Source organism: Pseudoliparis swirei, chromosome 12, assembly GCF_029220125.1.
Source record: "Pseudoliparis swirei isolate HS2019 ecotype Mariana Trench chromosome 12, NWPU_hadal_v1, whole genome shotgun sequence".
Lineage (NCBI taxonomy): Eukaryota > Metazoa > Chordata > Actinopteri > Perciformes > Liparidae > Pseudoliparis > Pseudoliparis swirei.
Genome location: NC_079399.1, coordinates 15,047,272 through 15,063,220, shown reverse-complemented (window position 1 = coordinate 15,063,220; position 15,949 = coordinate 15,047,272). Strand labels below are relative to the sequence as shown.

Below are 15,949 nucleotides of genomic sequence, written 5' to 3'. Positions count from 1 at the left end.
AAGCAGACATGTTTTTCTTCTCCTGCCTGAACTTGTGAAACGCATCACAAACGCTCAGATTTATCTTGCCACTCACCACCCCCACGGGTTGTAACCACTCTACACATTAAGTTGTATTCTACTTCAAATGATGCACCGATACACAAACTCCTCCTCTCACAGACACTCAGAGCTGCACTCACACATACCTGGAGTGTGCTCCAGCTTCATTCAGACTGTAGGTGCTGCTGTCTCTAACGAGGAGGTGAGTAGGTGGGCTTCTGCCCGTCCCCTCCACACTCCTTTCGGCTGGAGGGCCCGGGGACTCGGCTGCAGCCGGAGACCTCTCCAGCATCCTGCGGCTCCCCTCTGTGGGGCTGTGCCACGGAGACGCTGCCATGTCCCGGCTCTCCCTGCCTCCGCTAGGAGCCAGCAGGGAGGTGGTGCTGCCATGATGAGAGTGGGGGTGTGCGTGGTGAGAGGCTCCGTAAGAGCTGGTGTCAATGCCGCTGTCGGCAGACGCCCCCTGGAGGTAGCCCCCTCCGCCCAGGCCGTTGGGCTCCGACTCACCCTGGTCTCCACTGGAGCCTCCGCCCGCTCCCATTTCAAACCATTTATCGCTGTCGCTGTGGCCCCCGCTGGACGCCGTGCTGGAGAGAGTGTTACTGCTGGAGTGGCCAGAATAAGGGCCGTCCGACTGCTGGGAGAAAAATAAAGTGGAAATGACAGTTGAGGGAGATTTCCCTCATCGTGAAAACATCAGTTTCGTATCATCAATATTACTTCAGACTACAGTATTCTTTACGATGATTACATAATTACATTTACACTGTAAGCTACCATAGATTCAGAAGTCCTGAACAAAATCAGCCACAGGAGAAGAAAGCAAAGATCAGGGTCCAGAACCCTGATGGTTGAAGGAAACGGATGCAAAGCCTGACCTGGCTGCTCTTCTTCGGGGACAGGTGAATGACCTGCTCTTGTCTTTGGATGCGAGGAGCTCCAGAGTAGCCTTGACCAGACTTGTTGACCGGGGTCTCTGTGATAAATAGAATAATATACACAGCTGGGGTTGGTGAAAAACACACAGCAACACTGATGACTTGTTGATGACGAAACAAAGAAGTCGTTCTGCATTCTGCTACGACAGAACTTGTGCTTCCTGGAGGTTCATGATGATGACACTGTTCTCACTCGGACTCTGCCGTGTCCATGGACAAACACACAGATCACTCGTCTTCAAAAGGATCATTAAACGCAAATGTGTCCCCAGACGGACCCCGCTGGCTTCGCTTGTCCTGGGCACGCTGTTCCGCGTGAGGGAATGCGTGGATGTGTCCTGAAGCTGAGCTCGGGGTAAAAATGGCACTGTTGTGTAATTGTCTACATCTTATGCAAGAAAACATACAGAGGAGGAAACTTGTGACCAATGCACCGTGAGAGCCAGAGCTACATCACAACATCTGCTAGGATGAATCTAGTCACGTGATGACCCCCCACATATCATATTAGAGTATTCTCGCTCTGCACAGTGGCTCATTAAGCTTTCTGCACTATTTAGAGCGTTATTGCTTGTTTGAGTGCATGTGCATACAGGACTGTCTCAGAAAATTAGAATATTGTGATAAAGTTCTTTATTTTCTGTAATGCAATTAAAAAAACAAAAATGTCATGCATTCTGGATTCATTACAAATCAACTGAAATATTGCAAGCCTTTTATTCTTTTAATATTGCTGATTATGGCTTACAGCTTAAGAAAACTCTAAAATCCTATCTCATAAAATGTTAATATTTCCTCAGACCAAGTAAAAAAAAAGATTTATAACAGCTGAGTGTTTGTCAAGGCTCAGGAAACCCTTGCAGGTGTTTCGAGTTAATTAGACAATTCAAGTGATTTGTTTAATACCCTACTAGTATACTTTTTCATGATATTCTAATATTTAGAGATAGGATATTTGAGTTTTCTTAAGCTGTAAGCCATAATCAGCAATATTAAAAGAATAAAAGGCTTGCAATATTTCAGTTGATTTGTAATGAATCCAGAATGCATGACATTTTTGTTTTTTTAATTGCATAACAGAAAATAAAGAACTTCATCACAATATTCTAATTTTCTGAGACAGTCCTGTATATAAGCAGGACATGCCACTACACGCTTCGATGCGTTAAATTCTTTTGTTTCTAAAGCGTCGTTATTAATGCGATCGGTCGTCCAGATGTGTGGGTGTGAAAGTCCCGATATTTTGCGACATGGTAGTTAAAAACTGCTGTGCACATGTTCTGCATGTCACCACCCGGCGTATGAATTAATCATGAACCTGCCACGGAATATCTAAAGAAAATTGAGCAAATGCTGTGGGTAAATGGATGCAACGGGAAAACCTGAGGCAATAATAACTCAAACTGGTGCAGTGGCCATTCAGAGAGTGGCAATTTAAAAACGTGATCGTTGGGAGTGTTGCCGTCTGACTGCTCGGCTCCAGGTTTAGTGAAGAGAGTTTGAAAGTAATGTTAGAATATCGAGCAGCAACAGTGACCTGCAGTCGATGAGCCAGGGCCCGGAAAGGCCCACTGTGGACCACATGCTGGTGATATGCGATGACAGAGGTACCTTGCTTTATTGTGAGATACAAGATGTGATAAAGGCTGATTTAAGGGCAAGAGTAATGTCAGTTTGTGTGACAGGAAAGCAAAAGTGAGAACTCTGCCCTCCGTGTGACTCAAGTTATTTCTGGGCAGAGCACGGCCACATCAGCTGAACACTTGACGGGTCAAGGGGTTGAAAATGGAAAGGAAGCGGAAAGGACGGAAACCCCAAACCACAGAGACGGCCAGGCAGACTGTAGGGCCGGACGGTTGGCCGGCAGCGTGAGGTGGCTCGGCCTGCATTGTTCCACCCTGACCGACATAAGTGCTCAAAACAACCACAAAATGAGAGACGAGGGCCGTTTGCTGTGATTGTGGCGCACAAGAACAGATTGAGGAAACGGTTTAAAGTGGGCCGGGCCACAATCAAAGCAACATCAAGCTGAACTTCAGAGGATTGGAAGAGGAACATGTCGTTTTTGTGGCTTTCAGAGACCGAGCTGGCAAACAAGAAGGAAACTCCCAAAAAACAGTGCCGGGGAGACGACGTGTAATTAAATGAAAGTCATCGTCCAGGAGAATGAAAAGATGAATGAGAGGCGAGTGTGGGGCCCTCAGTAACAATGAGCACAATATCACAAACTGGACATTGACCCCCCCAATATTTTCATGTGTTTCTTATTTTTATTGATTGTTAATCGTTTCATTTATTTTCCTGGTATGTGTGTATCTGCAATTGTGTGAAGGGTTAATGCTGGTTAGGATGAGTAAAGCTCATACAGGCACTTAGGTCAGCTTAGGGGTCCTTCAGGAAGAAAGCGAGGGAAAACGCTATGCTAGTAATTAGCTAGTTATAGACCAACAGCCAACAGCCTGCGGTGGAGTTGCTGGGTGTGATGTGTTTCTGTGATTTCAGTTGGTATAAACAGTTATCAAACCCAAAACCCACCTGGATGTCATATGTGTCCAAGTGTGCAACACAAGCATAATCGGCCGTGCAGAATGAGGAACCGACTGGAGGAAGTGAGGGAAGGAAAGCCAGACAAAGAGAAGTTTGGCCCACTGTGTTGACAGGAAAGATCGGAATGTCTGCCCTTTCCCTTTTGTCTTTATTAAACCTTACGGAATAGAGCGAGGAAAAGTCAGATACTTTAATTGAGGACGGTGTTAATATCATTTCACCCTTCAATAATCACCACTTTTCCGTTTTCCGTTTCTCAAATTATCTTCATATCTTTTTTGTCTGTTTTCAGAGACATTAGGACCTGCTCTGTGAAGGAATACAATTCGCAGTTTGCAGAGGAGGCGGCGGAAGAGGGGGAGGAAGAAAAGAAAGATTGTGGATGCTGTCAGAGTTGGTATCGCAGCTCCAAAAAACTGTCACTAGCAGATGAGGAGGCACAAGAAAACACCACGCACACACTCTTCTGGATATACCTGTCATTTCAAAGGATTTAGTCATCTGAATAACATGAATGATGTATTATCAGCATTGTCCCTCCCTCCACAGCTCTTGAAGAGTAGAAAAACATTTAATTATATGCTGAAAACATTAGAATCGACCCACGCTGTTAAGCCACGCCACTTTCCTTTATTATCAAAGGGAACTTGAGTATTTTTCAACCCCATATTCCCACCGACTAATTTTTTCAACAGACCGTGTTGAAATCTCACGAGATGAGACTCGTTTCCGTCAGATTAAGAAGTGAGAGTTGAGAGGAATGCTGAGAAGAGTTTGTTGAATTGGAGTATGGACATCTGCCTAGAGATTTGTCTGATTTAAATAAACAAGTTACGTATCCCGAGGCTTCAGATTGAGACACAATAACAGGCAGACCAGCTCAAGCAAAAGGTTCCATATTGTTGTCAGACACTTCGAAAGAACAATCTGAGATGTCAATGGGAATGCAGAATCTCCAAGCATCTGCTCAATACTGGATCAATGTATGTCCCCATCAGACACTTAAAAACAAAATCATGGAAAAATAGGGTTCATGTTGGAACAAAAAATACAACAGTAACTGTTAATTTTACTGTATATTCTCCACAATTTCCCCATAACATATAATTCACCTGTCGATGCTCGTTCGGCTCCTCCCCCTTCCTCCAGTCTCGACCAATTAGGAGTGGACTTTCCACTGGAACCGCCCTCTGCAGCCCCCTCTCGTCTCTCTGCAGACATCGGAGAGTGGTGGCTGCCAACAAATCTGGCGAATGAGGAACGGGAACAAAATCAGGATGATTTTTTGATATTCAGCTGTTTTCATGAGCTAAATGTGCATTTCCACTGATAAAAAATGCAGCGCGAGAAATAACAGTTTGAGAAAACAATACATTTGACCACAGACTGCAGTGGGTGGAAATATAAATAAAGATGTCCTGTCGAGAGCATTATAATGTACAAAGACACACAAACGCCATCACCTCATTGTCCTACACCAACGTAACACTGTTACAACTGTGGGAATGAGGAGAATCAGCTTCACGGTTGTAAAACGTTACTAGAGCTGGAAATACATTATGCTTTCTAAAAATGAAAACGATCAATGCTCTTTGTAACCCCACAATACATCAATCATGACAATTAATTAGTTAAAAATAACAAACATGTTTCTATCATTACTAGCTACGTAAAAAACATGAACAATAAAATAAGAGAAGAAAGGACAAAACAATGTTTGTGATACTGAAGGATTCTGATACAATAAATCAGAACTTGAATGAAAGACTCATCTGAAACACACCCGGCCACAGACTAACAACCCCTCTCCCCCCTCTTGCTTACTGCTCAGGCATGGACTTCTGTCTCCAGTGAGCAGAGCTTCCGGAGGCGTCACTGGAACACGAGAGGTTGCTGGGCGAGCTGCGATTGTGGGGGGAGCGACCCAACGCCAGCGAGGAGGCCAGGCTGTAGCCCTCGCTGCCCGGAGACATCCTGGTTTACGAACAAACAGATAGACACAAGCTGTGAGAATTCACAGGCAGGTGGAGATGTTGGAAACTAAAAGGAAGATGAAATAAACGCAGCAAAGCACTCTAGGAGCAAAATGGAGGAGATTCCATTGATTGCTACTTCCCATACATGCTGGATGAGTAAAAGGCATCAACACTTAACAGCTTCTGGTTATAAACAGACCCAATGGCTGCCTTTGGCTTACAGAAATTGCAATGTGTTTTTTGTTTAATTTTAACAGTGTTACAGGTGAAATATGTATTATTTCACAGGTAACTAGAACGGGCACTCGGTAGAGCGCATACCTTCGCATATCACAAGATTGGGCATTGAATTATGAACATTTTGGCATTAGTTGCATGCCAATTGGACAAAAATGTATCGTGCTATGGTAAAAAAAAGATGTTGACCTTTCCATGACCTTGACCTTGACCTTTGACCCGATTGATCCCAAAATCTAATCAAATGGTCCCTGGATAATAACCAATCATCCCACCAAATTCCATGTGATTCAAGAAGATTTGACCTGTTCATGACCTTTGACCTTGACCTTTGACCCGATCGATCCCAAAATCTAATCAACTGGTCCCCAGATAATAAACAATCATCCCACCAAATTTCATGCGATTCGGTTCAATACTTTTTGAGTTTTGCGAATAACACGCATACAAATAAATAAATAAATACACGGCGATCAAAACATAACCTTCCGGCATTTTCAATGCGAAGGTAAAAAGGAAACTCAAACTAATACTGTGCCAATGACTTAAGGCTAACTTCACAAGCTGTTAAAATTAAATAAAAAAGTATTTTATTTTTCCTGTTTGTTCTCACCTTTGCAACCAAGCCTCACCCTCCACCTGATAACTATAATATTCTAATAATCCATATCTAAAAAGGGTTTCTAACCTCTTGGTATCCAAGGGCCGGCCATCGCTGCTGACACTGCGTGGGATGGCTGCGCCCCTCTCCAGCCTCTCGGCTGACAGGGTCTTCCCCACTGAGCTCCCCAGGCTGATGGCCCGGTTGGGCTGGTGGGGCTGTGGCGAGGCGGTGAGGGACTGCTGGGGGCTGCTGGACGTCCTCTGCCACTTGTTGTTGTTACTGCGGAAAGGAAACTTGTAGTCGAAGGAGCCGCTATCACTGCTGCTGCCCTTGTATTCTGACCCAGGCATCCGATAGAGCTCTGAACAGCCTCTGTCGAAGAAATATACTCAGTTTGAGAGGCAAGTGTTGTTTGTGTCAGTGTCACATCATGTGTGGTTACATATAGCTTATATAACTTGGGACATTTTAAATCTCCAATGACCGATAAAACAAAGCAGGATATTGGTTTATATATACTGATTGATGTTTGCTCTATTATTTTCCAAGGTCCTTTGTGTGGGATTTAGAGCTATCTATTGGCAGAATTATATTCATAATTATCTTTTCATTAGTGTATAACCACCTCAAAATAAACTATTGTTGGGTTTTCGTTAGCCTAGAATAAGCGTTTCATTGACATCAATTATGTTCACAATTTCTTCAGATAACATAATTAACATATCAGTAAACAGATTCTGCACATAAGAACTTGAATGACAAAACTGATGGCACCGCTCCCATTCCTACCTGCGTGGAGTGGCGTCATCATGTGGTGGAATGATGACAACACGCACCGTCACTGAGGTCCGCAGGAGGTCAATCATCTGCTCGTGGGTCAGAGTTGCTACCGCAACTTTGCAGATTTCTACCAACCGGCTTCCCTGCCGTAGTCCCGCCTGCCAGGCGTAGCCATATGGCTCCACCTATGAGGGACAAAGCGTGATGACATTACAGCTGCAATCATCAGATCATATTTCCTGCGCAGCGTAACAAAAGGTTCAATAGCAGTAAACCGCTACAAGGAGGAAACTAATACAATAAAACAAGCAAAGACGAGGGCAAGTTACACTACCGTTCAAAAGTGTGGGGTCACTTAGAAATGTCTTTATTTTTCAAAGAAAAGCACTGTTTTTTCAATAAAGATAACTATCAAAAATACACTATACATTGTTAATGTGGTAAATGACTATTCAAGGTGGAAGTGTCTGGTTTCTAATGAAATATCTCCATAGGTGTATAGAGGCCCATTTCCATCAACTATCACTCCAGTGTTCTAATGGTACATTGTGTTTGCTAATCGCCTTAGAAGACTAATGTCTGATTAGGAAACCCTTGTGCAATTATGTTAGCACAGCTGAAAACAGTTATGCTGGTGATATAAGCTATACAACTGGCCTTCCTTTGAGCTTGAAGTTTGTAGAACAAAATTAATACTTCAAATATTAATCATTATTTCTAACCTTGTCAATGTCTTGACTACATTTGATATTCATTTGATAAATAAAAGTGTGATTTTTCATGGAAGACACGAAATTGTCTGGGTGACCCCAAACTTTTGAACGGTAGTGTATATTAAATGCGTTAACAGGTAGAGTAAGTGTCTAACATCTTCAATGTAAACACGTTCTACCGCAATAAATATGACATTTTCAAAAGAACATTTGAGTAAAGTGCAGAAGTACCTCAGCGACGATGCCTTCGTAGTTCACGTGGAAGCCGAGCTGCCCGAGACCGTTACGACGAAGCGTCATCTCTGAAGTCTCGCAGCCCTTAGTCAGGAACTGGACATTTGGGGGGGGGGGGGGGGGGGAAGGGATGCACAAGGTACAGATGTAACATTAATAGACATAATTTATCAGAGTAGAGATTATCAGAACAAAAGAAGTCAGAAGGGGGACATTGTGAAAAAGGAGAATTAACTTTTCTCATCTTCTAAACCCTCAGTCAAATTTAGCAAACAATATTTTTATGGTGTAGACTCAGTTTGGAAAAACATTTAATAGAATACTGGAAGAATTTATAGGACTATTTTGGCCTGTAAATGCACACGCACTCACACACGCACGCACGCACACGTGTGTGCGTGCGTGCGCGTGTTCTGAGACGCAGTTTGGGGAACACTGACACAGCCACGTATCTTTTGCCAAAGGAAAACAATCTGGTAAAGCCGATTCTTATTCCTGGCTTCTTGTTCATCCCTCTCTTCTTTCCTCTAGTGTCACTCCTGGCAGCTTCAGAGCACAGGCATGTATTTGTCTAAACCGGGCGGCTCTATAGATGTCGAGCTCACAAGCATGCGTGAATAAATAATGCTTGCAGACTGGCACCTGATAGGATTTGTTATGATGCCCTCTGATGTTTGTGAATGTGGGCGGGAGAAAGAGAGAGAGAACAAGAAAAAGGAGAGAGAACAAGAAAGAAAGAGAGAGAGAGAGACTTCCCTTCCTCTGACACCGATGTAGACCACATTATTGAAGATTAACAGATGCACAAAAAGTCCAGAGCGACATAATTGTGTGTCCGTGTTTGTGTTAAAATATGTTTGTGTGCATGTGTGCAAATCAAGGCAGGTGGACTCAATCCAAGTTACATAAATGTATGCTTAAAAACCCTCACACACACACACACACACACACACAGTTTGAATGTCGGGAGAGGCTGAATGTGGGCTGCGGGTATTCTAAAGCACTGAACATTGCATAAGAAAACACCTTTTTTTTTCTCTCTCCAGTTTCCATGGAAACAGCTAAGGAAGAGCGACTTCACTGTATGTGTATAAACCATGAGGTGTATGTTGTCCAGAGGCGTTTTTTGAAACTCCCTCAATAAGCTGAGGCCAGTAATGACACAGCTGCTTTGGCATGAAAACGGTATCATTCTGGCAAACTGCCAGCTCGCAGTAAATAGTAGGAGGAACTGCGAGGGGGCCAGGTACACGATCAGTGGGAGCGAACAGCAATTTAGTCAGTTGATTCCGCTTCTGAGTTGTCGCCTGCTGACATGAATGAATGTGTGTCACCTATTCCCTTCTGTTGTCTTACTCAGTCTCCCAACAACCTGATGGAGTCTGGTTACACTGTGCAGTGTGATTAGTGCCACCCATCTGGTTACAGGGGCCAAGAAGTCCCCGTGTTGACATGGGCAAACTACATTATTTTAATTATCTTGGCATCAACTGACCCAATTTTATTTTGGTTGCCATGTACCAGCTATGACAGCAGAGGGCAGGCAGTCCAACACATTTAAATGATTGATGTAACCATCACCAAGTACACACACCAGTCTCATTCAATACAGGATGTATTGGTGCGCGTGTCTTCTAACCTCAAGACGTTTCACCACCTCTTTGAAATCCTCAGTGGTGTTACCGATAGTCTTCAGAGACGCACTTTCCCCCCGCTCGTAGAAAATCCGCAAAGAGGCAGAGCTAATCAGTGTCCAGCCAATCACGTCCTTAACGGCACAGTTTAACACCACGGCCTTGGCTTCCTGGTCCAACAGGATGAGGAAGTCATTGGAGATGGCCAGTAGAGCCTCCAGTTCCCCTCCGCTCCCGTGATCCTCGACGTGGACCATCCAGGTCACCGCCCCGGGGCTGCGCAGCTCCGCCCCTCCATACGGCCGGCTCTTCTCTTTTTTCTTGTGGGCCAGTGAGATGAAAGGGAACTTTCCAGAGGGATCGATGGGTGTGCTGGTGGTGTGGCGCTCAGCCAGGTCGCGCAGGTACTCCTGGCGCGTTCGGGTGGCCATGGCGCGGAACTTGTACGACTTGTGCGCCGCGTTTTCGGCATTGATGATCTTGGCCAGCAGGAAGTCCCGGAACACAGACGACTTGGGAAAGGTGACGCCTTCTGGGATGGGAGGGCCGAAAGAGGGTACGTCTTTGGAGCGAGTGACAGCCACACTACAGGGAGAGGAGCAGATGAGGAAGAGAAAAGGAAGCAGGAGGAGAAAGAAGGAAACATTGAGGAAGGGATCAGAATGATTGTCGTCGTCACGAATCAGTTGTTCCAGTATTGGCCAACAGTCGGTTGCAATCGCAGTGGGTATTCTGTTCCGACATCATACACCCCGTGGCTTTAGATTGAGTGTGTTATGTAACACAGTTAATCTACTTAGAATATCACATCACATCCAAACAAGTATTTATGTCATTAAGATTTAAAAGCAAAAATATCGCTCTGCCAGATTCTGCCGCAGAGTTTATGTTTGATATAAAGCCTCATGCTCTCTCAAGTATGGGAACATAAAAGGCACAACTCTTGACTGCTCAGGAAAAAAACATTGAGGCTGAATTTAAATGTGGAAAAGGAAACAGACATAGCTCTCGTCCATTCTTATCTTGCAAAAATGATCTTTATGGTTTCTGTAATTTCTCAAATTTAAAATGAGTTGTCCGCTGCTATCTTTCTCTGCTTAAATTCAGATATGCTGTCGATGCATCTTTTTAAAATGTAGCTATTGTGGGAAGCCTATGTAATTCTTACACTGCAGAATCGACTTTATTTCCATGACCTATATATACCGCCCTGCTTTCCCCGCTCTCCAAACCCCCTTTTCCTCTGAATAAGTCTCTGGAATGGCCTTTGGAGGCTGTTTGTCCTGTCTGGTATGCCAGGAACTGAGCTGAGCTGCCATGGAGAGGAAGGAGAGTCAAGGAGGAGGAAGAGGGGAGAATACTATTCCAAATGTCCTGCCCAAAGCCTCTGAAAACCCAGAGTGAGGGAAAAGAAAAAAGGTGTCTGTGAGAAGAGGACTGTGTGAAAAACTCTGAAAGGATAGGAAAGAAATTACTTTTATCCTAAGAGACTTACAATCATACACTGTAGACATAGCTACGGGGAGCAATTCAGGGTTAAGTGTCTTGCTCAAGGACCCATCGACTAGGCCGTGAGCGGGGATCGAACCGCCAACCCCCTGATTGGAAGACAGACTTTTAGACAAACAGACTCACAGCCACATTTGTGCCATGAAATGGCCTTTTATATGACCAAGAAGGCACAGTGCCTGTACACGGGCGACCTTCCCCGTTCTCAACCTGACCACATGAGCTCATTCACAGGTCCTCTCTCAGGTGATGATTACTGAGAGAGTAGTTCAAGGTTCTTTTTTTTATAGCACCGGAAGTCGGAGCCCTCATACCACACGCCTCCCTGCTGACATGCATCAGCACACATGTTGACGACAGGATTAATCACTTTGTCTAATAAGCAACTTAAGTGAAAATGTCACCCACATATTTCTAAACATACCTCTCAGACACCCTGTCCTCACCGGAGACGTGCGGTGTTCAATTATACCAACCGGCAAACTGTTGACACCTCATTGCCCACCTTTCCTCGTTTGTGACAGACAGAGGGACGATACAACGGTGATGAAAATGTGGATGGGAGAATGATGGGAATACCCCCAGTAAATGCTAATAAGCCACAAAAAAATGTGATGGGGCTGTCAGTTTATAGTTAGCAATATGGTCTCGAGGCAATATTGACCAGTTTTTCTGTAGATGACTAATGAATCATGCTGGGTACGTCAGAGAGGACGAGCTGAAGTGGTTATAAGTAGGCTCAACAAATGGTTAAAATAAAATGTGACCTTTTATTATTCTGCTTCACTGCAAACATCACGCAATACATTCCACTGGAGCTCTAAAAGCACTTGTACTGGTCTCAAACACCTGTGAGTCAGTCGACCAAAGACCTGTGACTCATGCAGGACAGAGTCACGATGGAGAGAGAGAGAGAGAAAGGAAGGTAGAGGTGTGAAAGCCAAAGACAGAAGTGAATGACAAAAGAAAGAGAGATTGAATGAGAGGGAAAGGAGAATGCAGTGCACTGGGGCTCGCTGGGCTGTGTGATCTTTGTGGCAGGAGGTTTGCCAGTAGAAATGAAAGAGCACATTCCTGTGGTTTCAGTGATTTGTGGTCTTATAAATATCCAGTGTGTGGGCAGCTCCGCTCTTTCAGTATCTACGACCTGCTGCACACCGAGGCAGGGGAAGAAAGAGAACATGTCAATACCTCTTGGAGTGGGTGGCTAAGAGGTGTACTGTATGCATGTGTGAGGATGTGGGGACTGGGTAAGGTCCATCATATACAACATGTCTACTTGTAAAGACTGGTCCTCAAAGCGGGGCTAGGAGATGAGTCAGAAAAGTTGTAGACTCCAACATGGCACAGAACGGCCAGTACTATCTACAATAGAATGTATACAAGTGGATGGAGTCGCTTGTGTTTATATTGTTCAAATAATAATGATAAATATTGTAATAATTCCAGCGAGAAGTAGGGCCAGTGGCATACAATCGGACCTCTTTTTGAAGTCTGAGTCTCACGCAGCTGTCCATTAGAAAAAATGCAAGTTTACAGTATGCCACCGAGACATTGCATTCCCTTTTCAGAACCAGAGGTTGCGCCTACAGACCCTGCATTTGATTTCTGTTGGACGCGAGAGTGTTTTCTATTTTTTGTCATGGACACACGCGGGAGTTGAATGTGTTCTCCAAAAATATCTCATTAAATCTTCTAGGTACAAATAAGTGAATGAACTCAAATCAACATGTGCAAGGAAGCGAGTAATTTCTCACACAACAAAACGCGTTCAGTGTCACCTGTGCCTCATTCTGTGTGATACTTGTTAGTCTCGTCCAGTAATAGTCTCACAACTGCGATGATGCATCTATATGTGGAAAAAAATAAATGCATTGGCATCTATTTGACATCTCTGAAATCTAAAACCAGCCATCAATACCTGGTTATATGAGAGCGGCTTTAACCCTTGTGTTGCCTTCGGGTCAATTTGACCCGATCCAATGTTTAACCCTCCTGTCGCCTTCGGGTCAATATGACCCGATTTAATGTTTAACCCTCCTGTTACCTTTATATTTACTAACATATTTTACCCTTGAGGTCAATATGACCCCAGCTATTAAAATCTCCAGAAAATTATTAGAATTAATATTGTTTTCCAAGTTTAAGTGTGAGGTACTTTATGTTTGTTTGTTGACTCCCGAAAGAACACCGACATTAAACATTGAATCGGGTCAAATTGACCCGAAGGCGACAGGAGGGTTAAATAATGAGAATGGGTGGCCTGGGGTGCCATGACAAAACATTTCTTTTAAAGAAGTGTTTCCAAAACAGTTTGGGAGCAACAGCTTTAGAGGGCACAGCCATACTAAGTACTACAACGACGTGTGCTGTATTTCTTGTGCCCTGTGTGTATAGAAATGTCCCCTAACATACACACCAACGCTTCAAAGCATTTAGGTCAACCTGACTTCATACATCATGACTCAGTCAATTCCCTATGGTCATTACGAATTGAAAGTTTACATATTGTTGCACACTTGGGACACAGGACATCCAGGCGTGCATGGGTTTAAGAACGGTTTTACTGAACACAGAAATGCGTCACAATCAGTAACGCAACTGCAGGCTGAAGGCTGTAGGCTGTTTTTGTCTAGTTAACACAACTAGCGTAGCGTTTTCCCTCGCTTTCTTCCTGAAGGACCCCTGAGCTGACCTTAGTGCCTGCATGATCTTTACTCATCGTAACCAGCATTAACCTCTCAAACAAATTCAAGCCTCGATTGGAGATACACACATGCCAGGTGAATAAATCAAACAATTAACAATAAAAAAAGAAAGATGAAAATATTGGGTGGGTCAATGTCCCGTTTCTGATTTTGTGTCCATTGTAAATGAGGACCCCACAATATGAAACCTGATGTTTCGCCGTTATAGTCCGAGAGCGTGTACGAAATTAGTACCGACTTCAGAAAAATTACAGAAGGCACGTGTAAACAGTGTTTGCTGAATATTCACTTTGTTCCTGAGCTCTTTGTTCATGTGTTTATGTGTTTTGCTCAGTAATGAAGTAGCCCCATGGGGGACAATTCAGACCTCGCACCATGTGCTCAGATAGCAATTAAAACAGTGATTAGTGTGAGGAAGAGGGGGCAAGAGTCAAAGAGAGCAAGATGAGAGAGAATGATGGAAAACTAGATAACAAGACAGAGGCATGAGCAAACAGAGAAGGAAATGCCCTTCACAACTGAACGGGCAGAAAGTTCATTATTTCTTAAAAATGACTTTGCAGTAGAGTAGTCGAGATGGCTCTCCACACTCACTGCCTCCTCTAAAGTGGAACTGCAAAGGCAACTATGCGAAGCAACAGATAAGAGCATTAATATTTCAGCAGTGATGAAAGAGAAGAAAAGTCATGTGCTTACTTTTGGTAAAACAAAGTCCAAATGATCTTATCTAGACTTTTTTTCTTATGCATCTACTGCGCTGGCTTCAATATGAGATGAGACATTGTACAACAACCACCTATAACTAGTGCAACACCTGTTTTACTGTAGGTTATTAAAATGCCACGAAACTGACAATCTATATAATAACATTTCCTTTGCATCTTGAGAATTCGACCAGCGGAAGGACACTTGGATTATCACAAATTCTATGAAATTCATGTCACAAATTTACAATTAAAGAAAATAAAATTGCATCACTTTGCAAAATGTTGATCAACTATATCACACCGCATACATCATTAAACACGGTTATGACTTGAGCGGGAAAGTGCTACAGCTGCAATGTTGGTACGATAGGAAATGCCTTAAACAACAATCTAAATACTCAAGTACACACACACACACACACCCACACACACAGGTGAGTGTACCACACCTGTAGGAGCTGTTGTCTGAACATGGGTCGTGAGCACGCACAACCACAAAGACGTGCTGGAAGTGTGAGCGGATGTTTTTGGGGGTGAAGGGAAGTGCCCCGGGTTCCTGGAACACGATCGTGACGATATCATTCCCGATATGTCGCTTTCGCAGCAACTTGAAAAGCACAAAGAAAGTAGGAGAAACCAGAGTTAGACATTGAGTAATATTAAATAATAGTATGAGGTATCGAGAAAATGCAGAAAAAGCATACTTTAAACGTGCACTGACTGAACGTAGAAAGAAGCACTGGTTATCTTTTTCATTATCAAGATAATTGCTATTAAGCCACGTCAACTCCAACATTCTGACATCGATGACCATTCGTGTTCATGTAAATAAACAGCTGCAGAATCTTAGTGGACATAAAGACTCCAGTGTGTTGGAACTGTGAGCCCTGCCGTTTACCTACCTGTTGTTTATTGTTGGGTGTGTATGGCAGCATGCTCGACACGTGGAACATGATCTCGTAGTCCTTGTAGGTGGTGTACATGGAGTGGGTGCCTGTAGAGTCAGCTGTGGAAATAGAATTACATGTGTAAAATTGTATTTCGTAACCACAAACAACTATTTCTATCAGATATGGAGAAATGTTCATGATATGTGCAAGGACATTGATAGAAAACAGCCGACTGAGAAACTATTCAAAGTATACAATATGTATTCTCTCTGAAACGTCTTCCTGGGTTGCAAAATGCTGTTCAGTTGGCAATGATCTGCCTGAGCCAAAGACAGCCACTGCATGTTAATAAGCACCGACAGTTAAGTGTTCTCTGCTCTGCACGGAGAACAAACCCGTCACAAGGTGTTTACAAGGCCAAGCTAGCTAG

At 43.7% G+C, this 15,949-nt stretch overlaps 1 protein-coding gene across 4 annotated transcripts in view; it reads right to left on the bottom strand.

Annotated features, from left to right (window-relative positions):
- The window catches only part of sipa1l1 (signal-induced proliferation-associated 1 like 1), an 80,037-nt gene that overhangs the window by 9,732 nt on the left and 54,356 nt on the right, over positions 1-15,949 (bottom strand). For 3 of the 4 annotated variants that reach the window (XM_056427652.1, XM_056427654.1, XM_056427655.1), the window contains 10 exons: positions 15,532-15,635; positions 15,079-15,236; positions 9,711-10,290; positions 8,069-8,167; positions 7,134-7,309; positions 6,429-6,716; positions 5,352-5,501; positions 4,640-4,773; positions 921-1,018; positions 189-679 (listed from right to left, as the gene is read on the bottom strand). In XM_056427652.1, coding sequence (XP_056283627.1) covers positions 189-679; positions 921-1,018; positions 4,640-4,773; positions 5,352-5,501; positions 6,429-6,716; positions 7,134-7,309; positions 8,069-8,167; positions 9,711-10,290; positions 15,079-15,236; positions 15,532-15,635 — 2,278 coding nt within the window. The remainder of the gene's footprint in view (positions 1-188; positions 680-920; positions 1,019-4,639; positions 4,774-5,351; positions 5,502-6,428; positions 6,717-7,133; positions 7,310-8,068; positions 8,168-9,710; positions 10,291-15,078; positions 15,237-15,531; positions 15,636-15,949) is intronic. The other variant, XM_056427656.1, reaches the window with a different exon arrangement.